Raw genomic sequence first — 27,623 nt, forward strand, 5'->3', positions numbered from 1 at the left:
CATCATGTCAGTCACTGACTGACAACTCTGAAATCTTCAAATTCCATACATCAGCAAGAGCTGCTTGCATTCTAGCTGCATCAGGGACCACATGAGTAGAGAAGATATCGCAGGATCTGCTGAGGCTTGGTTTCTTACGTTTTAATGCACGCAGTAATGTACTCCACGAAACAATGCAATTTCAGAGCTCTGCATCATTCATTCTTCTTTGGTTCCCCCTCCACCACAACATAAATCATTCTACACTCACTTTAATAGCTTACGTGAGGAATTCCAATCCGCCAATCAAAGATTAACTATGATGTCAACTTGTGATCTCTTGCTGAGAAATTTGAAAAAAAAAAAAAAAACCTGGAGAGCACCAAGCTGAGTAGCTGAAATACAAGAAGACACACATGAAGCTACATATGTTCATGTATAATTTCAGTAGCAAGAGAACCAGCCCCCCCCCCCCCCCCCCCCCGCCGCCACATTTGCCAAGTACTTCTCCTGTAGTAGTTTTACAAGTCTTGTCTTCATTCATCTTGCAGCTACTAGCATGGCTGAAATCACGTCTAATGAACAACAGATAGGAGAGACTGGTTCAAATCAGTGTAAGGAAACTGGGGCTGGCCGGTGAAACACAGAGTGAGTTGTAATATCCTCAACTTCTCCTTGCTGGAGGAGGCCAGGAGCATGTAACTGATAGTGGCCGCATGCATATTTTACACCACAGTCCAGGTGTAAAATTTCAGCTCTTGGCATGGAACTGAACAGATTTGACAAAGGTTTGACTGAGAAATGCAGAATTACCGTATACACAGTGAAACGGCAGCAAGCTTGTGTCTGAAATGAAACTGTTGCTGAGCATTTTGACAGTGATCCGCTTTAGCAACAGAATGCTAGTTTCTTTTTTGTGAGGGCTGCCAGGTGAGTTCTATTTTAGTAAACCATTGTCCATACAGTTTACACTAGCTGTGTATTATTCATATGGAGGAGCATTGATATCAAAGAGGCTCATGGTGCATATGACAACACAACAATTACTGGCAATGCTATAGGCTCCATACACCAATAGCACACTTAAACTAGCCGATTAAAGCTGAAATAAGTCAATGTTTATCACTGTATAACTCAATTTTCTCATAATGGCCTCTGATAATGAGGAAGCTCTCTATGACCATGTGACTGAAGTGGAGCCTAATCATTGGACTGTTACAGTAAGTCATGACAGTTTATTGGCACAGAATTCCATAATGGTCCAGATCAATAGCAGCCCAGGAGGCTCTCCTCTCAGCTGGATTTGACACATTTGAATAAGTACTGCTCAGGGGCAGCAGACTTGTGTTGAGAGGGTTCAATCCCTCACTAGGCAAAGACATGTTAACCAGAGTGATATTCATGTGGCAAGGAACAATCTGTGGATGAAACAAGCAGGTACAAAACCTGATAAAAGCCTCAAAACTTTCACCGCTTCGGGAAATCATCAACAGGCATGGAACCAGTTAGAACAAACAATGCCCATATGCTGCAAGAATAAAAAATACAATCAGGCTCATGCCCGTCTCACCCTTCCTCCTCCTTGGAGATCTCTGTGTTGGGAATAATATAGGGCTTGAGGGAGCAGGTTGTGAGATAAAAGGCCACATCACAATGATGATCTCTATCGATCTGCAACCTTGGGCACACAGAGGAGGTCCAGCATTTGTCACGTCGAAGCTGAGCCCAATAGCTGATGCACGCAAGTCTCTGATGAATTGGCCCTGTTTGCCAAGTTTGTTTAATTGATGACGTGTTCTCTTTCAGGTGGACCACCACTGCGTTCCACAAATTGATTGATTTTCCAAAATGCCCCCACCTTCCCTGTGCTGTTTTTTTTTTTTTTTACAACTTTTATTAAGGAACCAAGATGCAGCCATCTCCATCTCAATTAGACCTCAGCAGTAAAAGAAAGAGGTGTCCTCAATGTTTTCCCACTGCACAAATGCCACCTGGTAATGTGACAAGTTCAAGGTCACAAAAAGTAGAAATTAGCACGGAGCATAGTCACCGTCTCCGTCTGGTTACTATGTTACTTTTCAAATTCAACAATGTCAGACATGTTAGAAGTGTTTGATCGCTGGCTGGGTGAATTTGTGGCTAAATAAAGATGAATTCAGATGGCAAAATGTTGCATGAATTATTGTCAGAAATGAGCAGTGAATTGATATGTTCACCCAGATTTAACGAAAAATGTCTTACTGATGTTGATAAGAGCCAGAGCTAATAAATCCACTCCAGGACATTTGATACGGAACTGACAACCGGTTAAAACCTTTCCAACTGAAGACAAAAACAAATTTTGGTGGGTGTTTGAGGGTAAGAACATTTAAAAAAAAAAAAAATTATTCAGATTTAAATGAATTTACAGCGCCTTTGTTAAGAACGAGTGTATCACCTGAAAAGAAGCTTGAGTGGGGGTCGATTTAACGAAACACTTCAACAACAAGGTGCGCGTATGTCTGATCAGTCTAAGTTGTACCGGCTTGCAAAGACTTTTAAATCAATTATTTGCATCAAATTTTACCTACTTTTTGGAACTCTCTGTCCACTAGTAGTAGAACACAAACAGGAATTGATGTCAGCTGATACCCACAGGTGTTTTATTTATTTAGCGACACTAAACTCCATCAAAATGCCACCGTTTCACCAGCGCTCACGTAGCTGAAGTGCACCGCGCTTCAGCAACTCTCAACAATCCATACAGGAAAGAATTTGAATTTGTAAACGACACAGTCCTATTCCAGGAGATCTGGAGTGCGTAACTTTGTCATCTTGAAAGCCTCCATGAAAACTAACACTTAGTGAAGCAGCCAAGCAACCAGTCAAGCGCTAGGTAGGCAGCTTTTGGCCATCAAAGGGAAATTCCTGCCTAATGGGGTTCCAGACTTTCCAGTGTATCCTTCTACCATCCGCTGCAATCACCTGAGGAGCATTATCACACACACACACACACACACACACACACACACACACACACACACACACACACTCTGTGCCAACACACCTTTCACACTCTCTTAAGTTTGGAGTTAGTACTTAAGGTGGATGCAAAGGCTTTAGAGCAGCAAAAATTAGTTTGGGATAGAATTTGTGGCAGCATCATTACAGGCTTTTGACTTTAACCAGAATAAAGAATAGGTCGCGAAGCGCCTCAGCAAGCTATGGATCGACTCTAGCGCTGAGACATGGAAGGAAAAACAACACAAGCAGCACAGGGAGGCAGAGAAATTGTGCAAAAAAGACACACTTTTGGATTTAAAGCACCTATCTCCGATCCCAGAGCCTTGAGAATGGGATTGGATTACTGTCGGTTAGATTTACTCCTGTGGCTCTTCGCCACTACATCATCATAGGGCCCCCTGCCTCTGGATCAATGGGGATATTTACTGCTCCTGTTTCAGAGAGACTTTCACAGTAGGCAGGGCATTAAACAAACAGCCCCGACAGCCCCGTCCCAATGATGGCCTGTCTGTTCACACTGTGCTATGCCCAAATGCAACACATACTCACTTCAAACAGGTAGCTCACGAACTTCAGTGGGCTGCAGATGAGGAAGAAAAACAAACAAACAAGCAAATTGCTCTGTTTCTCTCTCTGCTCTCAACAAAGAGAAAAGTTGACACCTTTCAAGGAGGATGTCCACAAAAGTTATTTTTACTTTCAGAAAATTACCTTGTTTTTGTTGACTAAAATTCTCCTTAAGTGCAAACAAATTTGTCTGCCTTCATTCCCCCGGTTCCTGTTTTGTTGTTGTTGTTTTTTTTAACGTGAAATAAAAATATCTTGCATTGCATGATGGGAAAAATATATCAACGACAACAACAACAACAAAATCTCATAGTCTGAAATTCTGTTACAGAAATAACAATCCTGCAGTGTTGCACTATATAACCTCATTTAACCTCCTGTTACGTCGGAGACGGCTCATAATTGAAATCACTTGGTATAACAGCCCTCCCTCACAATGTATTGAAGCTCCAGGAACAGCCCATTGAATTATATTATAAATTTGAGAAGAATTGCCATTTAGATTCACAGACAAGAGTCCAAACATGAATGTATACTGGCTGCCTGCAAAATTGTTTGCTAAATGCAAGCACATGAGTTGAAGAATGAACGGAATGCATTTTGTTTCCACTCAAATATGAGCAAAATGAGAGCCTTCATGGTGGCAAACAGTCGGTATGAAATTTCTTCATTACTTGACAATTCCACAAGCCTGTGCAATCAGCTGACGGTGCAATGGAAGACAATGGGCTCATACGATAAGCAGCACCGTGCACTACTGGATCCACCCCAAGAGCTCCGGCAGACGAACGTCAGCTTCATCAGCAGATTATCACTGCTTTTACAAGAAGGCAGTACATCGGCGCAGTGATTCTGGATTTTTCTCCTCATGTAAATTATTTCATTGTGTTGCCTTGAGGTTGGTAAAGCTCAGATAATTCCCATTTCGATTAGATGGAACCGCTCAGGAACACCTGTCAGAGATCATGCTGGCAAATAATGTAATTGGATTTGATGCAATTCAGGATTTTCAACGAATTTTCTAGAAAATCTTCAAACTGTCAGGAAAATGAGTTTAAAATTATAGCAATTGTACATAATCCTAGTCAGGATCAAGGCTTGAGTCACATGTGTTGGTCCAGTTCCTATAGATAAGGACTGAAAACAAGTTTTGGTTTCCAGTGATGAAAGTCAGCATTAACTTTCATCTTGCACCTGCATGTGTTTTTTCACCACAAGGATATATGTTCTTCATTTAGTGAATTCGTTCATTTTTTTTAATGGAAAAACATAGATTGTCTCATACATTCACATGTGATATTTACTTTGTGTGATCAGCAGCCATCACCAGTTTGTTAAGTAAGTTTGAAAAATTGAAATATTCATTTAAAGACCAATGCTGTGTATGGTTTGTTTTTGTTATGCTGAATATTTCCCTAAATAATAAATACTATGCTGTAGTTGTGGCATTTGTAGATGGACTATTTATAAAAGATAAGATTTTTTTTTAGCTGCACTATACATTTATTCCCCCCTAATGTATAGACTGAACTATATACAGAACACAACCCACACACACGCTATGCTATAGTCATAGTGTTTACGATGAATATATTTGATTATTTTTTTGTATTCTAGTTTGCTTTTCACAAACCAATAGAACTTAATGCAGCAACAGCCAGAAAAGTTTTCCAACCAAAATCTGGGAATTATGTTGAAACTTCCAGCAATATTGACACGTTTAAAAAATAAACTGACCTTAACTTAATTCAAACCCTGTAATTTTACTTGGAAGTGTAAACATTTGAATTCAGGGGAAACAATTTCCCATCCGTCCATCCATTTTCTACTGCTTAGCCCATTAAGGGTGGTGGGGGGTGGGGGCTGGAGTCTATCCCAGCAGCCTGAGAGGTGGGATCACCAGTCCATCACAGGACCTACCCATATAGACAGACAACCATTCACACTCACAGTCACACCTACAGTCAATTTAGAGTATCAATCAGCCTCGTCCCCTCTTGATGTCTTTGGACTGTGGGAGGAAGCTGGAGTACCAGAGAGAACCCACACAGGAACAGGGAGAACATGCAGACTCACACAGAAAGACCCCTTTCTTGCTGTGAGGCGACAGTTCTAACCACTGCACGCCTGGAAACAATTTGATTTTACAAATTAATTGAGTGTATTAACAGTGGGGGGGAAAAGTTAAATAACGATTATCAAAACAATAATAACATTTCCAAAGAAAGACATTTCCAGACTTTTCCTCTCCCTTAATCCATCCATCCATCCATCCATCCATCCATATTCTTCGCCTTATCCTGTTAAGGGTCGTGGGGGGGCTGGAGCCTATCCCAGCAGCCTTCAGGTGAGAGGCAGGGTTCACCCTGGACAGGTCACCAGTCCATCACAGGGCCAACACATAGAGACAGACAACCATTCACACTCACAGTCACACCTACAGTCAATTTAGAGTATCAATCAGTCTAGTTCTCCCTTAATCTTGCACCTCAAACACATTGACTACATTTTTGGAATAAGACATAGATGTATTTCACGTTTAATTCATGTAAATTGAAGTGTGACAGAGACAGGGAAAACAGGATGCAGATAAGGAAACCATTCAAGCACACACCTGTTCTCTTTTTTTTATTTACGAAGGTTTTGATTGAGTGATGAGTTTGCAAGAGTAGCACAGATGCAATAACAGAGAACCAACTCTGCAAATTGTAGGAGTGGAACGCTGGAAACAATGAAAACAGCACGTGATAGATAGCTCAGTCAAAAGGTTAACGGTAACTCACAGACAAAACGTCTTGTTTTTAAAAAGTGCATTCACAAACATGACAAATACTCTCAACTCATGATGTCTATCTTTATGTGATACAAAATATGCATACCTGTTTTAGATTTGTCTGTATTTCTATACATAGATATTTCTTCAAAAGGATCACTTCTTTTTTCTTTTTACAAAGGTTAAAAGCAGGGTTGTGGTCATAGCAGCTTCAGATATCTCCAGCCTCTTGTGAATGTAGCCTACATGTACAGAGATACACATAGTCTCAACAGATACCCAAATAAAACCTACCATTTCTCAGGTGTTCAACTCAAATGACATATTGTCTTTATTGAAAGAGATATTCATCATTGAAGCCTGTTTAGAAAAAGAAAAAAAAATCAATAAAATGCTTGGGCCATTAAATATATTTTTGTATACCCGCTTTTTTGTCAATATCATAAATACTAAAGACACAGGACAATATTATAAGACAATGCTGGGAGACTAAATGTAAAGATTAAAATAGTTCAAACATTATTTTTTTCAAGTTTTCTAGTTCATGAGAAACAAAATATCAGGCGAGCACAGAAACACTATACTTCGGTCTATCCATGGGCCCTTTTAATATTTAAAAGAGCACTCATAAACAAGGTTGCCAGTCAAAGGCCAGACTGTCTTTAAACAAATCTCAGTGTCTTTTCTGTTTAGTCCTGTCCAAGATGCTTGCCGTTCCTAAATGAGGCAGAATCCTGGTTTTCAAATGAATTCATAAAAGCAGTCAAACATACTGATAAAAAAAACGTAAGTACCATGCAAATCTTGCAAGACGACGTATTCTCAAACAAGAGACAAATTATTCCTCGTATAGGCGAAATATCAAGTGAACAGGGAATGGGTGAAAGGCAAAGACCTCTAATCAACACTAAATACTATATTTCCAAAACCAAAAATATTCAATCTGTACATAATATAGTATGTATGAGTTTTAGACTGGATCAGCAGTTTCTTTCTTTGTCCTCGGAATCTTAGTCTTTGCTAAACGCCTAAATTGGAGTATTTGCGTTTTTAATTGATCCCAATCTCTTTGTTTTCCTCCATGAATCTGGAGAAGGGGCGGCTGGCCCCGACCTCCATCGCAGCTTTCTCCATACCAGTCATAGGAGGGCTGCTGCCTGTGTGGAGACGGTCTATTCCACCAGGCATGGCTCCCAATGACGTGATTCCTGCACCACCAAGGCTGACGGGCAACTGGGTGATACCTCCATTCTGGATCACAGAGATCTCATTGTTTTTCATTGCCAGGCCATTAGTGATGGCGGCTGCATACTGGTTCCAAAAGCCCGGGTCGACATTCATGGCCCGAGCTGCGAGATCCTTCTGGAACATCTCACTGAACTTCATGGCATCCCCTCCCAGCAAGGCCATTGGGTTCTCCACAGACAGTCGCCTACCCCTTCGGGCTGGTGCATTGTTCCACATGTGTGTTCCCATGTGAACCTAAAATAAGTAAATAAAAGAAAGAAAAATAATTCTAAAAACTGAGCTCAAATCTCTGTTTTTATGCAAAAAATAACTTTAACATGATGTGTTATTAAAAATTACATTTTTTAAATTTGAAGTTCCCAATGTTGTGAGTTTGTTGGGTGGCATACAGTACACAAAAGCTGTTTTTCAGCCAGAATTGATCCCAGCGTTACTTGAAATATCCCATTTAGAAACAGCACTATTGTGTTGTTATATCTACCGTAGTTGGCACATACCTTCAGGTTGCCTTTTGTGGTAAAAGCCCTTCCACAAATTGAGCAGGCAAAAGGCTTTTCTCCAGTGTGTGTGCGCTCATGGATTTGCAAAGCACTCGCTGAAGAAAAATTCTTCCCACAAGAGTGGCAGTTGTGCTGCTTAGGAGTGCGACGTGGGGGTGGGGGAGCCAACATAGGGTTAGTGCTGGGGCTCAGGGTGGTCTGGGGAGCTGCAGCAGCAACCTGGATGCCCATCGACAGGTGGGAATTTTCGCTCAGAGACACTGACTTGCTGTGTCCATTCATTTCCATTTTAATCATGTTTGATGCAGTGCTGGCCAAATTAGGAGTGTTAAGCCCTGAAACAGAAAAAAAAAAAAAGTCAAATTAATAATATTAGAACATTGGAACGTAAAAACTGAAATGTATAATTTTGCAAAGACTTTTAAAATCATATGCTCCCATATGTTAATTTGGTACTATGTTTGTGAAATAAAAAAAATAATTTCCACTGTATAATTCTTTTTTGATTATCAAAGACATCGCTCAAAGCGCTTATGATGACAGTTTCATCTTGTCTCTAAGTATGTTATTTTTAGAAATAACTCCACATTGAACCTGTTCACTGTACATTTCAAATTCACTTTATATAATTCATTCAGTACAAGTGCATTTTGCACATACACACCTCGATCTCTATTTAGAAACAGCATATTGAAGTGGCTCTCCTCCTTGATAAAGTGCCTGCCAGGTTGAGTGGCGGTCAGGTCAAGGGCCCCATTGCCCTCTGTTGCAGAAAGCGGAGATGGGGTCTCTGATTTTTCCGACTTCACTGTTGCCAAGCCAGCTGTATTGTTCTCCTGGCCCTCTTCTGCTGTCATGGCACTGCTGTTGTTGTTATTGTTGTGTGTGGCTGGGGACTTGGATTGCTGGCTCTCAGAATGGCTGTGAGCTGGGGACAAATGCTGCAGAGAGCCAGAGGACTCTGACAAAGCGGGACTCCCCAAGCTTCGACATTCTGCATCTGCTACTGCAGACAGACAATCCGTGGTAAAGCATTCATTCTCGCCTCCAAAGCTACTGCCATTTTGCGTGGGCTTTTGACCAAATGAACGGGTCATATTGGCAGTGGAGTCAATCATCTTCATCTGGTTCTCCATCGCAGCAATGCTGGAGATGATGGATGTTGGTGGGGAGCTCCCAGGTGAATAAGGTTTTGATGGGTCCATTTCTCCCTCTTTTAAATCAATTTCATCATCCATAGCCTGCTCCATTTCATCCAGAAGATCATCATCATAATTACTCATTGCATCTAAGCTCTTCTCATCAATGGACAGATCAGTGTCCATCTCCTGGAGGCTTTCAGGGACTGGGGTGTTGGGGATCTGCCCTCCCATGTGCATACGGATGTGCTGCTGCAGAACAACAGCGTTAGTGAACTTCTTCTGACATATAGGGCATGAGTGCTGGACTCGGAGTGGGGGTTTAGACCTATGAACACCAAAATGTGTTTTCAGATTTCCCTTTGTGGTGAATGCCCGCCCACATATCTTGCATTTGAAAGGCCTCTCGCCAGTGTGGATGCGGTAGTGCATCTTGAGGGCACTCTGGCAACTCAGAACACGATGGCAGATAACACACTGGTTGGGATCAGTCATTTTCTTGTCTATGTTCTCAACAAGCTGCTGCAACTTTGATGTCTCTGAAGTTTGCATAGAGTCTAGGAGGCCACCAAAGGGAAACTTGGCCTTAAATTGGTCTGACAGCATGGGGAGGACAGGATGGGAGACTGGGTTAGACATAGAGTTTGGGCTAGTGATGGGTTCAGTAACCTGGGCACTGCTCGACGATGTGGTGGAGGTGACAGAAGTGGAAAGCACCATTTGAGTTACTGTAGTTGTGGTGGTGGTGTTTTCTCCTGGACGGGTAGAGCAGGTTGGAGGCAGGAGGACACCTTCGGGCTTTAGGAGAGGAGGTGCATCACTCCCTAGACTAGGTTTTGGGGATGGTGAAGTAGTGGTCATGCCAGAGTCAATAATAATATTCGGGGACAAAGATGCACACTCGCTTGATGGTGGAGATGGCCTCTGTGGGGATCTGTTCAGTGGGGTGAGGCTTGGAGACTCACCAAAACCCCCCATCATACTCGGTAGCGTGGGAGGTAGCTGGAGCCCAACTGAGGTGGGTACAGTGGGGAGGACAGGTTTGCTGTCAAGCCATGTGGTGACAGGTTTTTCTGGAGGCAATGACATACCATATGGGATGCCTGAGCTTGTGGGCACGTTGTCCAGGTACTCTGGCACAGGGTAGGGGTTCATTTGAATATGGGGGTATTTCTCTTTGTGCCTCTGGAAGTGGACTTTCAGATTTCCCTTGGTGGAGAATCGGTTGCCACATATGTTGCATTTGTAGGGCCTCTCTCCAGTGTGGGAGCGCAGGTGGATTTGTAGTGCACTGTCACTGCCAAACACCTTGGCACAGAACCGACACTTATGCTTGAAAAAGGGGTCCTCAGAGCTAGGCTTAGTGTCAAACACAGACACGTTCGGGGGCTTCCCCTTGCGATGCTTCATCAGAGCAGAGAGGGGGTCAAGCGCATTGGCTGTGGCTGCTATGCTGGCCAGTGGGTTGGGGAAGATAACGCTGCTTGAAGAGCTGTGAGGTATCAGCGGTAGACTGGAGGCCGAGCTCAGGAGGCTGCTGTGGCTGAGTGACGGAGGGGTGGTGGAGTTCCTGGGAAGAGTTGAGCTGCTGCTGATGCCACCACTTCCTGTAACACTACTACTCGTGCTTATGTTCGTGACTGAGGATGAGCAGGAGGGAAGTAGAGATGACAATCCAGAGCCAGTTGGAGGGGGAAACACTGAATTATTTGAGGATGTGTTGGGGAGCGAAGGGTTAGACTGCTGACTTCTACTCTGTTGTGTCTGAGAGAGGGGCCCTTCCATTGTTGAGGTCAGAGGTGAAGGACCTTGGCTATTGAGAGTGGCTGGCAGCCTAACTGGCAGCTGGTGAACAGGGGGAGTGATGAAGTTGTGTAGCTGAAGCTGGCTTGCAACTGGAGGGACACATGAGGACGCAGGCCCCTGGTTTCCAACAGCAGCAGCAGCAGCAGCGGCAGCGGCAGCAGCAGCAGCAGCAGCAGCAGCAGCACTGTGATGGTGGTTGAGTGCAGGCTGTGTGGCAGACTGTCTGTTCATCAGAGCCACTTGACTGCGTATTTGTTCTATCAGCTGCAGCTGGTGTATCTGCTGCTGCTGAAGAGCCATCAGCTGGTCCAGGATCATGGGAATAGCCATGGTGGAAACCCCACTGCCGGCTGCCGCCCGTATGCTCTGTGAAAACTGGGCAACTGCAACTCTGGTCCCATGCAGAGTCTCCAAGGTAACATTAGTGCTTGGCATAGCGTAGCTCGAAACACTGGGGGGGCCAACATCACTGAGCTGTTGTAGGGAGCCGTCTGGCTCAGGGGATGTCACATCTCTCTCTTCAGGATCCATGTTTTTTTCCGGAGAAAGCTCCATCTCCATCTCTTCATCCTCTTTTTCTAAGACGACCCCATTTGAGGTTGCTGTATCAGGGACATCATCCCCCTCACCAGCAGGACTGTGGTTACCCTCCCTGGGGTCCTCGCTGTCAGCCTGCTCACTGGGACAGCTGGGTACAGGGGAGGGTTCTGATGTGTACTCCTGGGAGTGGTTAGGCGTGTCCTCATTGTCATTCACTATAAGCACCAGGGGGTTCTTGGTGCAGCTCTTTAAATGTTCACAGAAGTCTGACCACTTGAAGAACTCAGCACAACACTTCTCGCATACGTGGGTCTCTTCACTGCCACTGCGGCTTTCATTCCCACTGTCGGCATCATCCAGCACATCACCTCGGCCTGAGGGGAGGCAGTCAGGGAAGGAAGAAAATAGAAGGAGGGAGGGGGAGGAGAAAAAAGAAGAATTAATGAATAAATAATCAATAAAGAATCCTCACATAGTTTGCAATGCAGTGCTGCAAAGATTTAACCTTTGATTTTTTTTCTTCTCTTTTAACATAACAAAAATCAATATATTTTTCTTTTTTTAAACTCTCTGCAAATTGCCCTAGTTCACCAATCCTCAAGACCCAGGTTTGTGCATTCGCACCCTGTCCATAGAGCCAGCTAATAATTTTCTTTGTGCAATCCATCAAATTATGAGGGCCTATCAATTGTGGATACTGCCGCTTAATGAAATTCCATAGAACCTATTGATTTCCAATATTTCATACAATTCACAGCTGCCTCATCTGTTGGGTACAAATCAGGACTTTGATGGCCCTATTAGGATTCCCCTCTGCTATCAAGCGCGGTCATTTCCACCTGAATTTCAAATGCCTGGGCCTTTTCATTTAGCATTGCAAAGGTAATTCTTTAGCTCTGCATCCAAGCAAGGGATTGTAATGATATCTGGATAGTAGTTTTTTTTGTTAAAAAGACCATAAATCTGTTTTATTAGTTGCCCTTCCTGCACTTTTCATTGTTAAAATGAGTCATTTAGCAGCCAATACATGTATATTTTCTTTTAAATCTGCACCTTTTTTGAAGTCGAAATAATAAAGAAAAAGATTTTTCTTCAGTCAATAAATTCATAGTGTGACTTTCTGTCTCTCTGCCTCCTTCTCGCATGCTCTCTGAAATACGACTCAACAAATTACATGCTAGTGCAAAGGCAGCAAAGTCTCTGATTAGTTACACATGTTTAATCACAGTTGTAGGAAGCCACTTCCTCTTCGTCATGTAACCATCAGAGTCAACCAAGCCGACGCGTGCTTTGAACATTGACCTAATTCACACCTGATCAAAACCATGTCAAAATGGCCTTCCCTTTTGTATTTATTTAGTTTTTATTTCCTCTGTATGTTTGAGTATTGGTGTGTGACGTGTCCTGGCTGATTCAGACGCCCTTTTCATTACTACTAGCGCTGGGCTCAATCATTTGCCATAGCATGTGACACAGTTAATTTCACCCTTTTGTTTATTCACTTTACCCTGGAAGACCCGGCGTGTATTTGGTAACATGAGAATGAATCTTTACATTTAAACAATTTAGTTTACATTTTCAAAATTTTTTTTTCAAAATTACATGAGCATTGCTGCAAATGAAAAAAAAAAAAAAACGTTTTCACAAACAGAAAAAAATGCAATAAAATTAAAATCAAAACAGGGTAATTTTAGATTTAGATCTAAAAAGGGAGTCAAAATGTGCTAAAACTGGAGAAATTATTGTATATAAATATATGACTTTATAATTAAACGCTAACAAGAAATGTGCCTGAATAAAAACCATTGCTTAGGTTTTTCATTACTGGCTGCACTAATCATAGGAGTGCAGCTCACCCAGGTTGGGCCAGCCTTAGCTACGAATTAAAACGGATAAAAAGAGATGCTGAGGGTGGCATTACCTCTAAACTCCCAGAAAATACTGCACATTACAGACTGCACATGTTTAGTCAACATTAAAGGTCTGACTGTGTTTTGTTTGCATAAAAATTCACAAAGTGCTTACGCTGATCTTGAAGGTTAAAGTGGAGTGAGCCGTGGTGAGGCAGACATGGAGTATTTGGGCAATTACAATGATTCATTAGCAGAGAAATTCGTCACCCCTCCTATAATTTTTGGCCAACGGGGCCATAAGCTATCAAGGTCTGGTGTTTATAACTTAATGAATTGTCAACAGCAAGGCTTTGGACAGGCACCTTGTTTTCATCCTCACTTTAGGGTCGGGCTGACAAAAAAATATATTATTTTACTTCATCACGCATGTTACAGAAAACGCTGCACATTTTCATTCAAGGAGGTTGACTTTGCTATATCAACATCACCTCCCTCCACTGTTTTCTTACCAGCTTTAAATATCAGTATAAAGTCACCACTAAAACATTTTCAGAACTGGTCATTTTATAAATTACAGTAATATACCACTTACTACAAAAAAAGTAAAAAAGATGTCATTCAAAAAAATTGACAAATGAAAAAGGGTGCGAGTGAGTGGAAAAGTCAGCGACACGTGACAGCAGGTTGGAAATCTCCTTAGCCCAGCAGCGGACAGCAGAATCCATTTCCATAATTGAGGGTTGAAAGGTCAACGCAAATGAGTAGGCATTGTGCTGAGCTGATTAGTTATTAGAATGGTATTACTGTCAATCTCTTTTATTCATTCATACAATTACAAGTGGAAGCCTTTGTATGCCTGTGACCTCACAAACACACGCCCACACACACACACACACACACACACACACTCACACACACGCCTGCACTCACACACACTCACACACACACGCCTGCACTCACACACACATGCACACACACACGTACACACACACACACACACACACACACATTTACTGGCACACATCTACTCACAAATTAGGTGCATTTGAATAAATAATTACCTAAAAAATTCCACATTCACACCACTACACACTGCTTTTCCTATCAGCTACAAAGTGTGTGTGTGTGTGACTGTATATATATATATAGAGAGAGAGAGAGAATGCATGTGTGTCTGTATATAAATAAATATATATATATATATATATATATATATTTATATACAGACACACATGCATTCTCTCTCTCTCTCTCTCTCTCTCTCTATATATATATATACAGTACATAGTCTCTATATATACATATATTTATATATGTGCATTCATACATTGTAAAATCTAATTTAGAAAAAATACTGTATGTTTTTAAAAAACTGTATTAAGAATATATTTTAATATGAATGTTTCTGAGTCATTTGATATGTTTACAGTGTAGGAAGAACAGTCTTTGTAAGCATAGTCAAAGTTAAATCGTATTTTTCTTAATAGTCCTAATAGTTTGTAACTTTCAGAATTCACCAATGTAAATGTTGACTCCCATTTTAAACATCCACCAAATCAGAAGCAGATTTGCTGCCTTTTTCGACGGCTTACATATCAATGTTAGTATCACAAAATAATCCACAATAGTGTGCCAAATTATTTTTGTATGCTTCGTATGGAAACATTACTGTGCATGCTCATGATTTCCAATAACAACAAAAACATTCCCAACAACCTTGAAACAAGCAATGTGGTGTGAAGATGTGTGAACGTGATATTTTGTGGTTGTGTTTGCAAGACAGTGTAAAAGAAAATGTGTGTGTGCAAAGCAAAGGGGGGGGGGGTGGTGGTGGTGGTGGTGTTGGTATTGATTTCCCTATAGCATGAAAAAGGAAGGGATAGAAGAAAAAAGAAAAGAATCCAATACGTTTTTCATTCCTTTAAGAGTCTTCATTTACTCAGATGCAAATATTAAGCTGCACACACTCAATAGAGGGATTGTGGACACTGAATCAGTGTGTGTCCACTATCATGCTCTACAATCTTTGGCATGCTAACTGAAACCGCTAATCTGACATATTATATCAGATGAGCTATTCATGCTTTCCACTGATTCTGTGAAAGCCACAGAGCCGTGCGTTGAATAGAGCACCGGACAATTACAAATTCTCTTATTCTTAAGCTTTTCCAGATTCACTTAATGAATAAACACACAGACATTGACACTGGCAACATGGGTTCCATGTTAAGGTAAAGCTATAGATTCATTTTAAATGTATCGTATTCTACTTTTTGGACCTGAAAATCTGCTCACAGTACCACGACGCTCTAGATTTAATTTACATAGAGGCACAGAGTAAGACGTGTAATCTATAAAACCACCTCCTCCTTTTGCTAATTTAGAATTCATTCCTCTCCAGCACCTATAGGCTGATTAACCAGAGATGCATCACTGTAGGTCCAGACCAAGCTGAAGTGTAGGAAAAAGGAAGCCTGCGTTGGAATTTTTGTGCCACTTACATCTAATTATTTCATTGCTCCTCCGATTCTGTCTTGGAAATTAAAAAAAGAAAACCCCAAATAAAAACAATCTATTTCTTATTTTTACCATTCGCACTGGTGTGGGGTTTTTTTTTTCTCATTTTTGCTGTGTTTTACATTTTTATTTCTTTGCGATTGCAGGCAAAGATGAAAAGCTCTACTTTGTGCATATTATTGTGATATTTTTTTTTCAAATGAGATTCGAGATTTACTATCGGTGTGTTTTTATTTCACTGTTCTTTGCTATTCGTGCTCCTTCACACTCGCGTACAGTAAAGTCTCTGTTTCTATAAACGCACATCTCCTCGAATGATTCCACGCATCCCTGCGGAGGCTTGAGTGTCCTCAGCACAGCTCCGAGTGTGTCATCAGCCTGCTCAGCCCCACTGCAGAGTGGTACAGTCATATCTGCGCTGACAGAGAGGCCTTTGTCATAGCCTGCAGATGTGGAGCAGCCAAAACATTAACGATTTGTTTGTGGAAGCATTTGCAATACAGTATTCAATGACAGCATTCTGTCAAGATGCCTGTCTCACTCGTCAAGATGGCTCTCAGTCACCCTGGATCTGAATTTACCAGAGAGCTGGAGATGAGGACGAGGCTTTAGACGCTGGCTCAGGCCAGACCCATAGTTTCAGTGCATTTACAGGCACATTTTTGATGGTTTTGGTTTAGAGGTTTCTTGATTTTTTTTTTTTAATTCTAAAATCAATGAAAGCCAAGCACAATCAATATGCTCTTCTCCTGCAAAGTCTTCCTTGTCGTTCATCTAAAGAGACAAGTTATCTTCAGTTGATGGCTTGTCAGCTTTCTCCTGAAATCTGCTGTCTTGTCTGATATCATAAACACTCCCTCTCCCTTGTTGAGTCCCTCCTCTCAATCAGAATCTGCCTTGTTCGTGTGTGTTTTCAGTGCTGAGTAGTAATTAAGACACGGTCATATTTGAGTGCCTTCTTGAAGACATCTTTGCCACAACTATGTGGGTGGTCCACAGGCCTGCACCCAATGGTAAGAGGGGGATTAAAACAAAAGTCAAACAAAGCCCTACTGCAGAGGAAGTGGCCAACAACCACATTGACACCATCAGCAGGGACCCTCTGGCTTTATTATGTATGTTTTATACATAACCTCATTCAAGCCTCGTTATTCTAGAGAAAGTTCAGTGTTGGCATTCAACTCCGAAAGCCTAAAAAACACCTAAATCTATGAACCGTTCACAGCACCATACAGGGACACTTCCATACATCACGAGGATGCAGGAATTTAACCAGCAACCCTCCGATTTAAAGCCTGAGACACACCTGCCCTCCTGACCCTTTACAGAAATATCAGGACCAGTGTGTGTGACAACGATCAATATCATTTTATGTTACAGTAACATTCAGGATGTAGTTTTGGTTGAAGTAACGCCTACAGATCTCTGTCTATAACTTCCTATAAGCACCAGACCAAGATGGAATCTGAGTGTGTTTGCATGTCGTCGCCCTCTCCACGTGCACATCTTGAGGATGCAGAGGAAGTGCTGCAAAAATGTAAAGGCTGCTCACACCAGTAAGACGTGCTGGCAAGGTCAACGGCATACATGTTCTAATTGTTCCAGGATCTTGACATCTAGTGGTGGGACCTGGCTGGCTGGGCTACACAAAGGTTAAGTCAGCAAGCTTTATAAAAGCACTCCTAAGCAGACCCCCTGCCCCCCCTTCCAAATCCTAACACACACACACACACACACACACACACACACACACACACACACACACACACACACACACACATAACCCCCTTCCCTCCTCTTTGCCTCTAGGGTGGTGTTGGGGGGGGGGGGGGGGGCAACATCCAAAAGGCCTGAGGGGCAGATGATATGCCAGACAAGAGCTTGTTGGCACATGATTTTATTTTTTTTATCTTGTCAGGGATGCAGCACACAGAGGTCATCGCTGAGCTGCAGTGGACAGAGCCAAGGAAGATCGCACACACAAACAATTGGATCAAATTCACAATTCAGAATAAAACCCTGCAGCGTCCTACTGTAAGATCAGAGCTTCCACCTCATGATATTTTCTTGGGTGATGTCTTTATTCACCGCGCTACAGAAAGAGAGCATTTGTCCTTGAGCATAATCTCAGTACCAGTTGGTCGCTTGACTTGTTTTTTTCCCTCTTTATCTCAAACACGAGCCTGCAAAAAAAAAAAAAAAAAAAATCACTTACGACTGGAACTTTTAAATTCCTTTACGCTACGATTTGTCAAGCCAGCGATCAATAGTGTCGTCACGAGCTGCAGCGGAGAATCTGATCACGCTGCAATGATACACTGACAGTCTGACATTGGTGAGGTAGCTTTGGATAAGACATGGTATTATTAGGTTTATCTAAGTGTGTGAGGGCTCACTGTGCTCTGCCAAAGGCTTGGAATTGTTTTGCTGCATGTCTGTCCTGCAAGAAAACAAGTGAGCCACTATAACGCTCCTACAAGGAAGATCATTCCACTGCCACTTTCAGTCTTAAAAAACAATGGCGTACGAACTGCAGGTTACCCAGTGTGTGTGTGTGTGTGTGTGTGTGTGTGTGTGTGTGTGTGTGTGTGTGTGTGTGAGAGAGAGTTTTTACTTTACACCAGGCCCACCTCTATACGTATGTTGGAGGGTGTTAAGATGGAGAAAACACTTCTCCAAAAGAGTGTTTGGGTTAGTCACAATTCTACGCTTATTCCCACATCGTGGGTTCGTCTTCCGAGCGCTTGACGTTTCACAAATTCGCTGTAACATTCGTAAAAGAGCAAAAAACCTACGAGTAAATCTTCCTAGTGGGACGTTTAACGACAGTCCCTCTATAAAGGAAAGGTTCCTTTTCACTGAGTGATCCTACAGGCGAGCAACCTGATGGAAGTTTTACTCCTCTGACCAGTCGCTGCGACCTTTCTGTTTTAAAAAAAAAAATCGCTGCAGAATCAGAAGTCTACAAACCCAAGGGTCATCAGTGTGACCTCCTCTTATGACACACAACACACACACACACCCACACACACATACACTTGTGCAAGCATGCGCACACACACACACACACACACACACACACACACACACACACACACACACCGTTTTTCCCAAAGCAAAGAGAGTTGCTCCCAAGAGATTACACCAGGCATTTCTATTGTAAAAAAAAAAGCCCTGCAAAATGTGTGTGTGTGTGTGCGCGTGGGTGTGTGTGTGTGTGTGTGTGTGTGTGTGTGTGTTGAAACATGACATATTACTCTTCATTTTTAAATCATAGTTGTACATTGAGTGCATGTTTAAATCACATAAAAAGACTAAGTTAATTCATCTCAGAACTCTAGAAAATATGACTGGTCCCACATTCAAACGGTTAACATCTAATAGGCTGATGATGCTGTAGAAATATGAAAACGACGGAAAACAATAAATAATTCTGATTCTATTTCACAGCATTGCACCGAGATTAAAATCTGACTTTACTTAAATTCAATCTAATGCGTTTAAGACTAAAGGATGAATGACTTTTTTTTCTCCCTCCCCACATGGCGAGGACGAGCTGTGACACCCGGGCTTGTCGACACTGTGAGCGAAAGGGAACAAATCAAGTGTGCTAAATTTATGTGAGGGGGGTAAACAAAACCATTTCCATAACAAAACAAGGCTTCGACTTGCAACAGAATTCGCGTTTTACTCCCTCCGGAAAGCAGACAGGCGCTGAGGGACAATCACGCAAATTAAAATAAAACACAAAAGTGATATTTAAATGTAAAACAAAAAATTACATCGTTTGCTTATTTATATCTGTGGAATTAAGAATTTGATTCTTAGCGAGAAAATAAATTACTTTAACTGATCAAACCGTTCGTGTGTGCAGCTTTGAACACGTATTTTATTGCGCGCGTTGGCAGAGTCAATGAGATAAAATTACAAATATGCGTCTCTTATTTCCCTAAAAAAGAAGAAGAAGAGTTTAATCATTTTTTAGTTTGAACCGGGCCTTTCTAAAGGCCTCCAGCACAGGCATGCAAGTATGAAGTGTATTAGATTATTGCCATCAACCTAACATTCACCTCAAAAGCCGTGAAAGTGGGATTTTCTTAGGTGGAATAAAACACGCACACCTCCGAGACCGACTTTTAACTTACTGACATAATAAATTCAATTATGGCGTCCACATATGAGGGATTCAGTTTAAACAGCAAGCTGAAAATAGTTCGAATTAATCCCCAAAAAATATATTAGCTGGAAAGGTCCTGAGAGAAGGTGACGTGAAGGAATACGGCGGAGAGGAGAAGTTTGAACCTGCAGCCGGTTAGGTCTACTCACCGTGCTCGGAGATGACTCCGGTTAGTGCGGGATCCTCATCCGACTTGAGGTGTTGCGGCTTGGCTTGCTTGCGTCGGGACATGCTGCTGCTGCTGCTGGTTGAGACGATGCTGCTGCTGCTGCTGCTGCTGCTGCTTTTGCGCTCCGGGATGTGTCTGCGTTTTGCAGATACATCAGCGACGAGCGAAGGAATCAACACACAAAAAGTTCTCAAACAGTCTGGTAGCGGAGAGGAGGGAGGCAGAAAAAAACAACAACAAAAAAAAAAGGGAAAAAAAGTGAAATTAGCCGGTCGTGCTGTTGCTGTGCGTTGGATTGCGCATGTCGGTGTAATAATTATGATCGTGAATAATGCCTCGCGATTAATGGCAGCGTGTGAAGGTGGGGATGATTGGCTGCAGTCCAGCGGACGCGCATTGGATATGGTAATGAGGGACGGACTAAGCAATTAGCCGCTTCACTCTCAGACTTTACCCGTCTCTTTTTCTCTTTACTATCCAGCCTCCCCCCAACAACACAACACACAAATCTCTTGTTATGCCCAGAACTTCAGAGGAGGGGGTGGCGGTGGTGTTGGGGTCTCTTTTCCTCCCTCCTTCCACGAAGCGCACCGACTCACAAGCGCTGGGGATTCGCTGCTCCTCGCTTCCAAGTCATCTTCATCGCCTTGACTTTTTTTTTTTTTAATGATTTTACCCCAGAACTTCACAAAGCTCATAAAGTCTATATATCTCGAGATCTTGGCTCAGTTCTCGCACTTTCTCTCTCAGTAACTTTTTTGCTGTTGTTGTTGTTTCTCGTCTCGTGTGCGGCTTCAATATCGGATGTTTACAGTCTCTGAGAAGTTTTCTCTCGAGGGACGTCTTTCCAGGGGCTTTTGTGTTGATACTCGGACATCTGAAGCAGCAACTGGACGAGTAAAGTTCTTGACAAAAGCGATAAATTGTTACAAGGGCTGTTGTTTTCTACCGGCGCAGCTCCGCTCTCCAAACTTTGACGCGCGTGTTGCGAGAAAACGCTGCCACGAATAACACTCCTCCTCTCGGTAACAGCATTGTGACCAAAAAAAAAAAAAAAAAAAAAGAAACAAAAACTAACTTGTCCCGAACAAGAGGAGTCGCTTCAGTGTGGCTGATCGCAACGAAGTTCCCATCGTCCTTCTCTCTCTCGCAGTGTTTATCTCCCGGTTGCGCCTCGACGCGCTTCTTCTCCAAAAGTCTGAATATTAGTTGGCCAAACAGCGCTTCTGCTCCAAGCGAAAGCGTCGGTCAAGCTCTTCCATTCAGCCGGGCTGTGAGCTGAAACCGAGGCCAACTTCGAAGTTGTCTTCTGGCAGCTCGCTGGTGTCGCTCTCGCGGTGCAGGGCACGGCTCTGTGTGTGTGGGGAATTGCGCTGTGAGTGAGAGTTAACCCCCAAGCAGAGGTTCAGCCCATTGCTTTCAGCCACCACTAGGATGTACCACCACGTTGCTGTTGAATGGATCGTCCTCTGACTCCTGTGTGAACACCCAGATTTGACCTCCCCATCATATAATATCTCGATGCCAAGTCGCCGCCTATGAGGGGACAGCCTGTCATATTAATCTTGCATTTTTTCGGGTGGTTTTTTTCTTTTCTTTTTTTGGTGGTGGTGGTGGGGGAGCTTTCACTTCTCAGTCTCCGTGGAACGCTGTATGAAAATTTTGCATGTTGCCAACCACCGAGTGTGTATTTTTTCTGCTTTGTGCTCAAAGAAAATGGTCATCCATAGTTCAAAGTAAGAAAATATACATTTAACACAACACTCCGTAAAATGTCTGTTACTGCCTCCACGATGTTGCGCATTAAAGCCAGGTCGGATGAGTATAATAATGAGCTTTTATTTATTTATTTTTTGCAAATTATTTACAGTAAAATCTCAGTAAAACGCTTGCATCTGTACGGAAATACACGCGTTTGAAAGAAACTGACAATCTATCTGGCTTTTTTACGATTCTTTGCATTAAAGAAAACCGATTTCTTTAAAGCTGCATCCTGAGCTTTCTCTAAGAGCAGATCTGTTTCACCCCCCCCTCCCTCCTCCCTCTTGTCTGTTTGACTTGTCTACCCCCCCCATACACACACACACACACACATACACACACACACACACACACACACACACACACACACACACACCAGTTTCCACCTTATATGAGAAATCTGTTGACAACAAGGAAGGTCGTCCTGTGTGCAAACTTTTCTTCATTTTCTTCCTCTCCTTCCATCATCCCCTCTAAGAAGTTACGTCCAAACGGCTGTTATTATCTGGTATTAATAGATGCAGCCCCTGGAAGACAAAATCAGCTATTGATAATTGCAAGGAGTATACGGCAGCTACTGTATCGATCGGCGTGTCCTCCACTCCCCTGCTGCTGAGAGATAAGGAGACACACTCTTTAGAGCAATATAATTTCTTTTGACCTATCTGCTTGCTACAGACTTATGATGAATAGCCAGAGTGGCTGAAGTCCTTTATCACCAAAGTTACCCCCTTGATATAATATTGATTCTTTATAACTAGTTCGCCGCACCAAAAATCAAACTGTCCACTTGGCCATCATCATCATCAATATCATCACAAAGGCGGAGGAATGAAGATCCTCGCACCTTTTTTTCTAAAAGAAAAAAAAAGAGGAGTGAAGACGCGCCGGTACAATCTCCTCTGTAGGCCTAATCCTTATTTTGCTGATGATGAAAGGATGAGGGGGGTGGGGTGTACACGAGGCGAGGTGTCATTTTAAAACGAGATGCCATTCAATCCGGTAGACAGACACACAGAAGAGAGAGAGAGAGAGAGAGAGAGAGAGGTGTGTGTGAGAGATACAGTGTAGGAAACAGCTTGAACTTGATGAATTTGGAGTGAAAATGTAGTGATTGACAGACTGTTGCGGAAGCACACATGAAAAAAAAATTGAAGAAGAAATGCCAACGACAACATGAACTTGTTCAAAAGCTAAATAGGAAATATAACAAAAAAAGGAGGAAAAAAAACGCTTTACGGCATCGTGGATACTCCAGAGGACTGTTTTGCAGCAGCCCCACCACACTGGCTGTTCAAACGGTGCCACTGAGAAAGGGGGTGGTGGTGGAGGGGGGGGGGGGCGCAAGAGGGATGGAGGAAGGGAATGAGGGAGGGAGGGAGGGAGAGCAGAAACGCGTCTAATCACCCAAACAAGCATTTTTACCCGTTTCAGCCCCTCTGGAAGGGTAAGAAAAGACTACTTGGGTTCTCTACTGGCCTTCTCTGCATCCTTAAGTGCCTCGGCTGACTTTCTCCTCTACTCCTCTTCCTCTCTTCCTCTGCAGCCTGCGTGAGTCTGCCTGTGTCTCACTGCGGATACACCGCGAAGGGAAACCGGGCAGCGAAGACAACATCAAAAGGTAAAATAAATAAATAAATAAATAAACAAAATAAATCACGCTTTATTTTTTTTTCGTTTTATGTGTTTGTGAAAGAGGGCGCGACCATCTGCAGGCAAGTTGTGTATTTAATGTCTTTATGAGTGTGTATTTTTGAAGCGTGCGCTCACGCCGCTAAAGCGTCCTCAGTGGCCAATCAGGCATCTCTGCGCCGCCGCAACTGGTGTTAGAATGCATACACGCACGCACGCACGCACACACACACACGCACACACACACACACCCCTCAGGCGGCTGCAGCAGCCTATGGCATACTACTGAGTCTTCAACCTGTACCAATCAGAGAGGAGATGCAACTTTTTTGTTGTTACTACTGAAAAAAAAACCCCACATTTCCATCACTTCAAGACTCCTAAAATATTTGACTCATAACTTGGTTTAAAGTGACATTGCCTGGACTTTATATTTCCCCTTGATCATGAAAATGTGTGTGCAACTTGATACTGAAATCAAGTGACCTATATCTTTAGATAATGTTCTTGCCAGCTTTGCAGTAATTTGTGGATATTTTAGAAGCTCTTGCTGCAGCTTATTTTGTTGACTGTCAGGTGATATGAAAGTGGTCAGATATTGTTTTTTATCCAGTGGTGGTCGATCATGATCATATTTCTGTATATTTATTCCGCTTTTGTCATGTTAACATACAGAATACCTGGAAAATGTCCTGATAAACATTATGATGGCTCTGATTACTCGGTGCATCCTGAGAGGGATGCAAGAACCACACACAAATTGTCACATAATTATGTACATCTCGCATAAGTAATGATTATTGTAGACTATTGTAATGTTGTGTTTTATGCTCACATTTCAGTCTGCTTTTATATATATATATATATATATATATATATATATATATATATCAATATATATATATTATATATATATATATATATATATATATATAGACATTGATATATATCAGGGAACTCAACTGTACATTTTTCAGTCATCATATCATGGGCTGCTTATCTGCTCTCGAATGAGGCGAGCTGAGATCAAATGTGACAGACAGGATCGTACCTGAGATGAGCAAAATTTGATCTGACTGCTCAGATCTCAGCTAATTGAAATGAATTGAATCAACCCATTTCTTCTGCTACTGTAATTAAATTAGTAGCTCGAGGTGTAATTGGACGTCGAGTTGGCGCCGGGGAGGAGATGACAAAATGCTCATTGCTGCCACCGAAGGAGCATGTGTCAGATTCGGTGTGAAAGGCAGCACACCAAATGCTGAGTGACACATTGACGAGGTTTGTGCTTGGCTATAGAAGTGTCTGCAAACAGAACACAGTCTGAAACACAGCCTCGCATGAAACGCCAGCACTGAGTCCAAATATATCACCGACGTTGAAATACGAATCTTGAAAACGATTGAGTTTACAGTTTTTCTCAGGAGTGTATTTCAGGAAGAAACCTCTATCATGTTAGCAGTGAGCTGAACATCAGATATTTAATAAATCTTGAAAACTACCAGAGCCTAACCTAACCCCCCTCAGTTATCTGGAAGACCATTCTTTGACGCCTGTATCAAACATAACACATATCAACTTGGCCCACGTGTGATGGGAAGAGGTTTTACTGCTCCCAGGCCTCGGTCATCTGTGGCTTTAATGCCATTTCCAAGAACAATGAGTAGAAAAGGGCTAAAGCCGCACTGATGACACTTAATCTCATTGGAATTCCTTGTCAGGTTTGACCTTGGAAAGATATTAGCCACTCGACAAGTGACTATGCGTGTGCCTGTGTGTGCGCCTGTGTGAGTGTGTGTGTGTGTGTGTGTGTGTGTGTGTGTGTGTGAGAGAGAGAGAGAGAGGGAGAGAGAGAGTGAAAAGGGGAAAGAGGTGCCTGTGGGTGTCTCTTTAGTGCATGTGTGGTTTATTAGAATAGAGCATTTTTAAGTTTGTACCACAGTTAGTGCAGGATTCTCTGTCTGATTCTGAATGTTGGGATGAATGGGTGTGGGGGTGGCTGTGCATGTTCGAGAGAGCAGTTCAACCAGTGGACTGCAGGGATATGTGTGTGTGTATGTGTGTGTGTGTGCGCCACATTGTTCCATAGAGGCCTTTGAATTTTTAAACAGCATCAGTTTCATACTGTCATTGTTTTGGCACCATTTGCTTTGCTTAATCCTGGTAAGTGCATATCTCCACTGTCTCACTGGCAGTGTTCAAGTCTGTATGTGTCACGAACGAGGAAGTGGACTCGTGCTGTAAGCCGCATCTTGATTGGCTACTGGTGGTTAGCATAAGTGAATGAGCAGGAAGTAGTGCTGCGTGTGTTTTGTTATTAGGAATGTGTGTGCCCTGACGTGTCTGTGCAAGTGTGTGTAAAACTGAACACACAAAACCGTAGATGAGCAGAGTAATGATGTGCATTTATCATTATAAGAAAATAAAGACATGCTTCGTCTGACCAATACCATCAAGGTGAGGTCGACTGCAAAAGGTTAACTTTTGGGGGGGGGGGGGGGGGGGGTAAAATGCTTGAGCAAACCTTTGGAATTTTGGGAAACACCTTCCAAACACCCAAAAGGTTTCCTGAAAAACCTCAAGAATTGTTAACGTCTATGAAAATCTTTATTTCTCTGCCTCCGTAGCAGATAGAAATAGGAACTATATGTTTAAAAATAAACAGACACAGTTGGCTTCAAAGAAATTACTTGCCTTTTTTCCCTGTTCGTGAAATATTTATTTAAAAAAAAATGTTTTGGGAAGCTCACCTGGTCTTAAATGTAGGACAAACTATATTTTGCATCTGGTAAGAGTGACACTGACGCTTGTTATCGGAGTTGATGTGAAGGAATTATTTAAAAAGATTGCAATAGAAAAGGGAGACTAGATTTAATCAAACTAGTTATGACGATTTAATCATTAAAATATAATTTGCCAAGTCGTAAGATGGAAGGAAATGCTTCATCTTCAGCAAATAATCATTAAACATAACATGAAGTAAATACTAAGTTCTGTTTTCCTATCTGTCCATCTACTAAGAGAACAAAGCAAAACGACATGCAGTTTTTCACAGTGGCGACAAAAGAATTAAGAAAACAAACTTCCGACAGAGTCCATGTGAAGAGTAACCAAGATGAAGACGTGAAGTTTTTTTTTTTTAAGCTTATGTTCTTTCATTTAGTCAACAAAGCCACAGCCAAAGATTTGACATTCCTCCATTTACTGTACTGGAAGTGCTGGTCGCTCTAGAGTCCTTCCCTCTTTCTTTCTCCTTGCTCTCCGTCTCCAGGGAGAAATATTTGCACAGTGAATCCTTCTCTGTATAGTTTCTATCCTCCTCCCTCGTTTTCCCTCCTCTGACTTATTTATGGTAACCTGCTAATGAGCTATACGGCCCTTTTGTAGCGGGAGACAGCATGTGTAAACATTTAGATTTTTTCCTTCAAGTACATGCCGAGATCCACCAAATTAAAAGGCGGCAAGGTGAAATGAAATCAAGGAGCAACCTAATACCTGATCAAACACAAGGTTAGCTGTGCAGTGTTTTGTGTTTTGCCGTGTTAATGCCCCATGTTGCTATCAGTGGCGTGTGTTTTGGAGGACTGCCAGCCAGTGGAGGAAGAGCACCTATTTTGTGGAGAGGTAATTGCTACACAGTAGCTTCTGATTGCCAGGATCTTTCACTGGGAACGGCCCCGGCTCCCTTTTCACTTGCACCAACAGCCTGATTACAAATCATCTTATTGATTTGATGAGTGCAAGATGTTTGCTAATAACTGTTCTCATACCATCTGTTAATCTTTGTTGTGATTAAAGAGGTAATCCCAATACCCATTATTCCCAATGACAGGAGCGGGATCGTTCTCTTACACAAGCTTTAGCCTCTCGCAGGCCAGGCGGGGGGGGGGGGGGGGGGGTTCAGGAGGGGAGGGGGTTCAGCAGTAGCAAGGATATCACTGATCTCCGAATGCAATTGA

The 27,623-nt window shown here is 42.4% G+C and overlaps 1 protein-coding gene and 1 long non-coding RNA gene across 2 annotated transcripts in view; one reads left to right on the top strand and one right to left on the bottom strand.

The window, feature by feature from the left end:
• Nucleotides 1-6,168: 6,168 nt before the first annotated feature.
• sall3a (spalt-like transcription factor 3a) lies at nucleotides 6,169-21,706 on the bottom strand. Its single transcript, XM_086218960.1, has 4 exons — nucleotides 20,252-21,706; nucleotides 8,735-11,929; nucleotides 8,068-8,405; nucleotides 6,169-7,804 (listed from the first exon to the last, which is right to left on the bottom strand). Exons 1-4 carry the CDS (start codon nucleotides 20,331-20,333, stop codon nucleotides 7,373-7,375), a joined length of 4,047 nt encoding a protein of 1,348 aa, XP_086075086.1. The 5' UTR covers nucleotides 20,334-21,706; the 3' UTR covers nucleotides 6,169-7,372.
• Nucleotides 21,707-23,579: 1,873 nt separating this feature from the next.
• The window catches only part of LOC147253702 (uncharacterized), a 76,868-nt gene continuing 72,824 nt past the window's right edge, over nucleotides 23,580-27,623 (top strand). The window contains exon 1 of the long non-coding RNA XR_015118581.1: nucleotides 23,580-23,653. This is a non-coding gene — a long non-coding RNA (uncharacterized LOC147253702). The remainder of the gene's footprint in view (nucleotides 23,654-27,623) is intronic.

Source organism: Aulostomus chinensis, chromosome 11 (assembly GCF_037954235.1).
Source record: "Aulostomus chinensis isolate RoL2024-O1b breed Wild chromosome 11, RoL_Achi_v1.0, whole genome shotgun sequence".
NCBI classification, from domain to species: domain Eukaryota; kingdom Metazoa; phylum Chordata; class Actinopteri; order Syngnathiformes; family Aulostomidae; genus Aulostomus; species Aulostomus chinensis.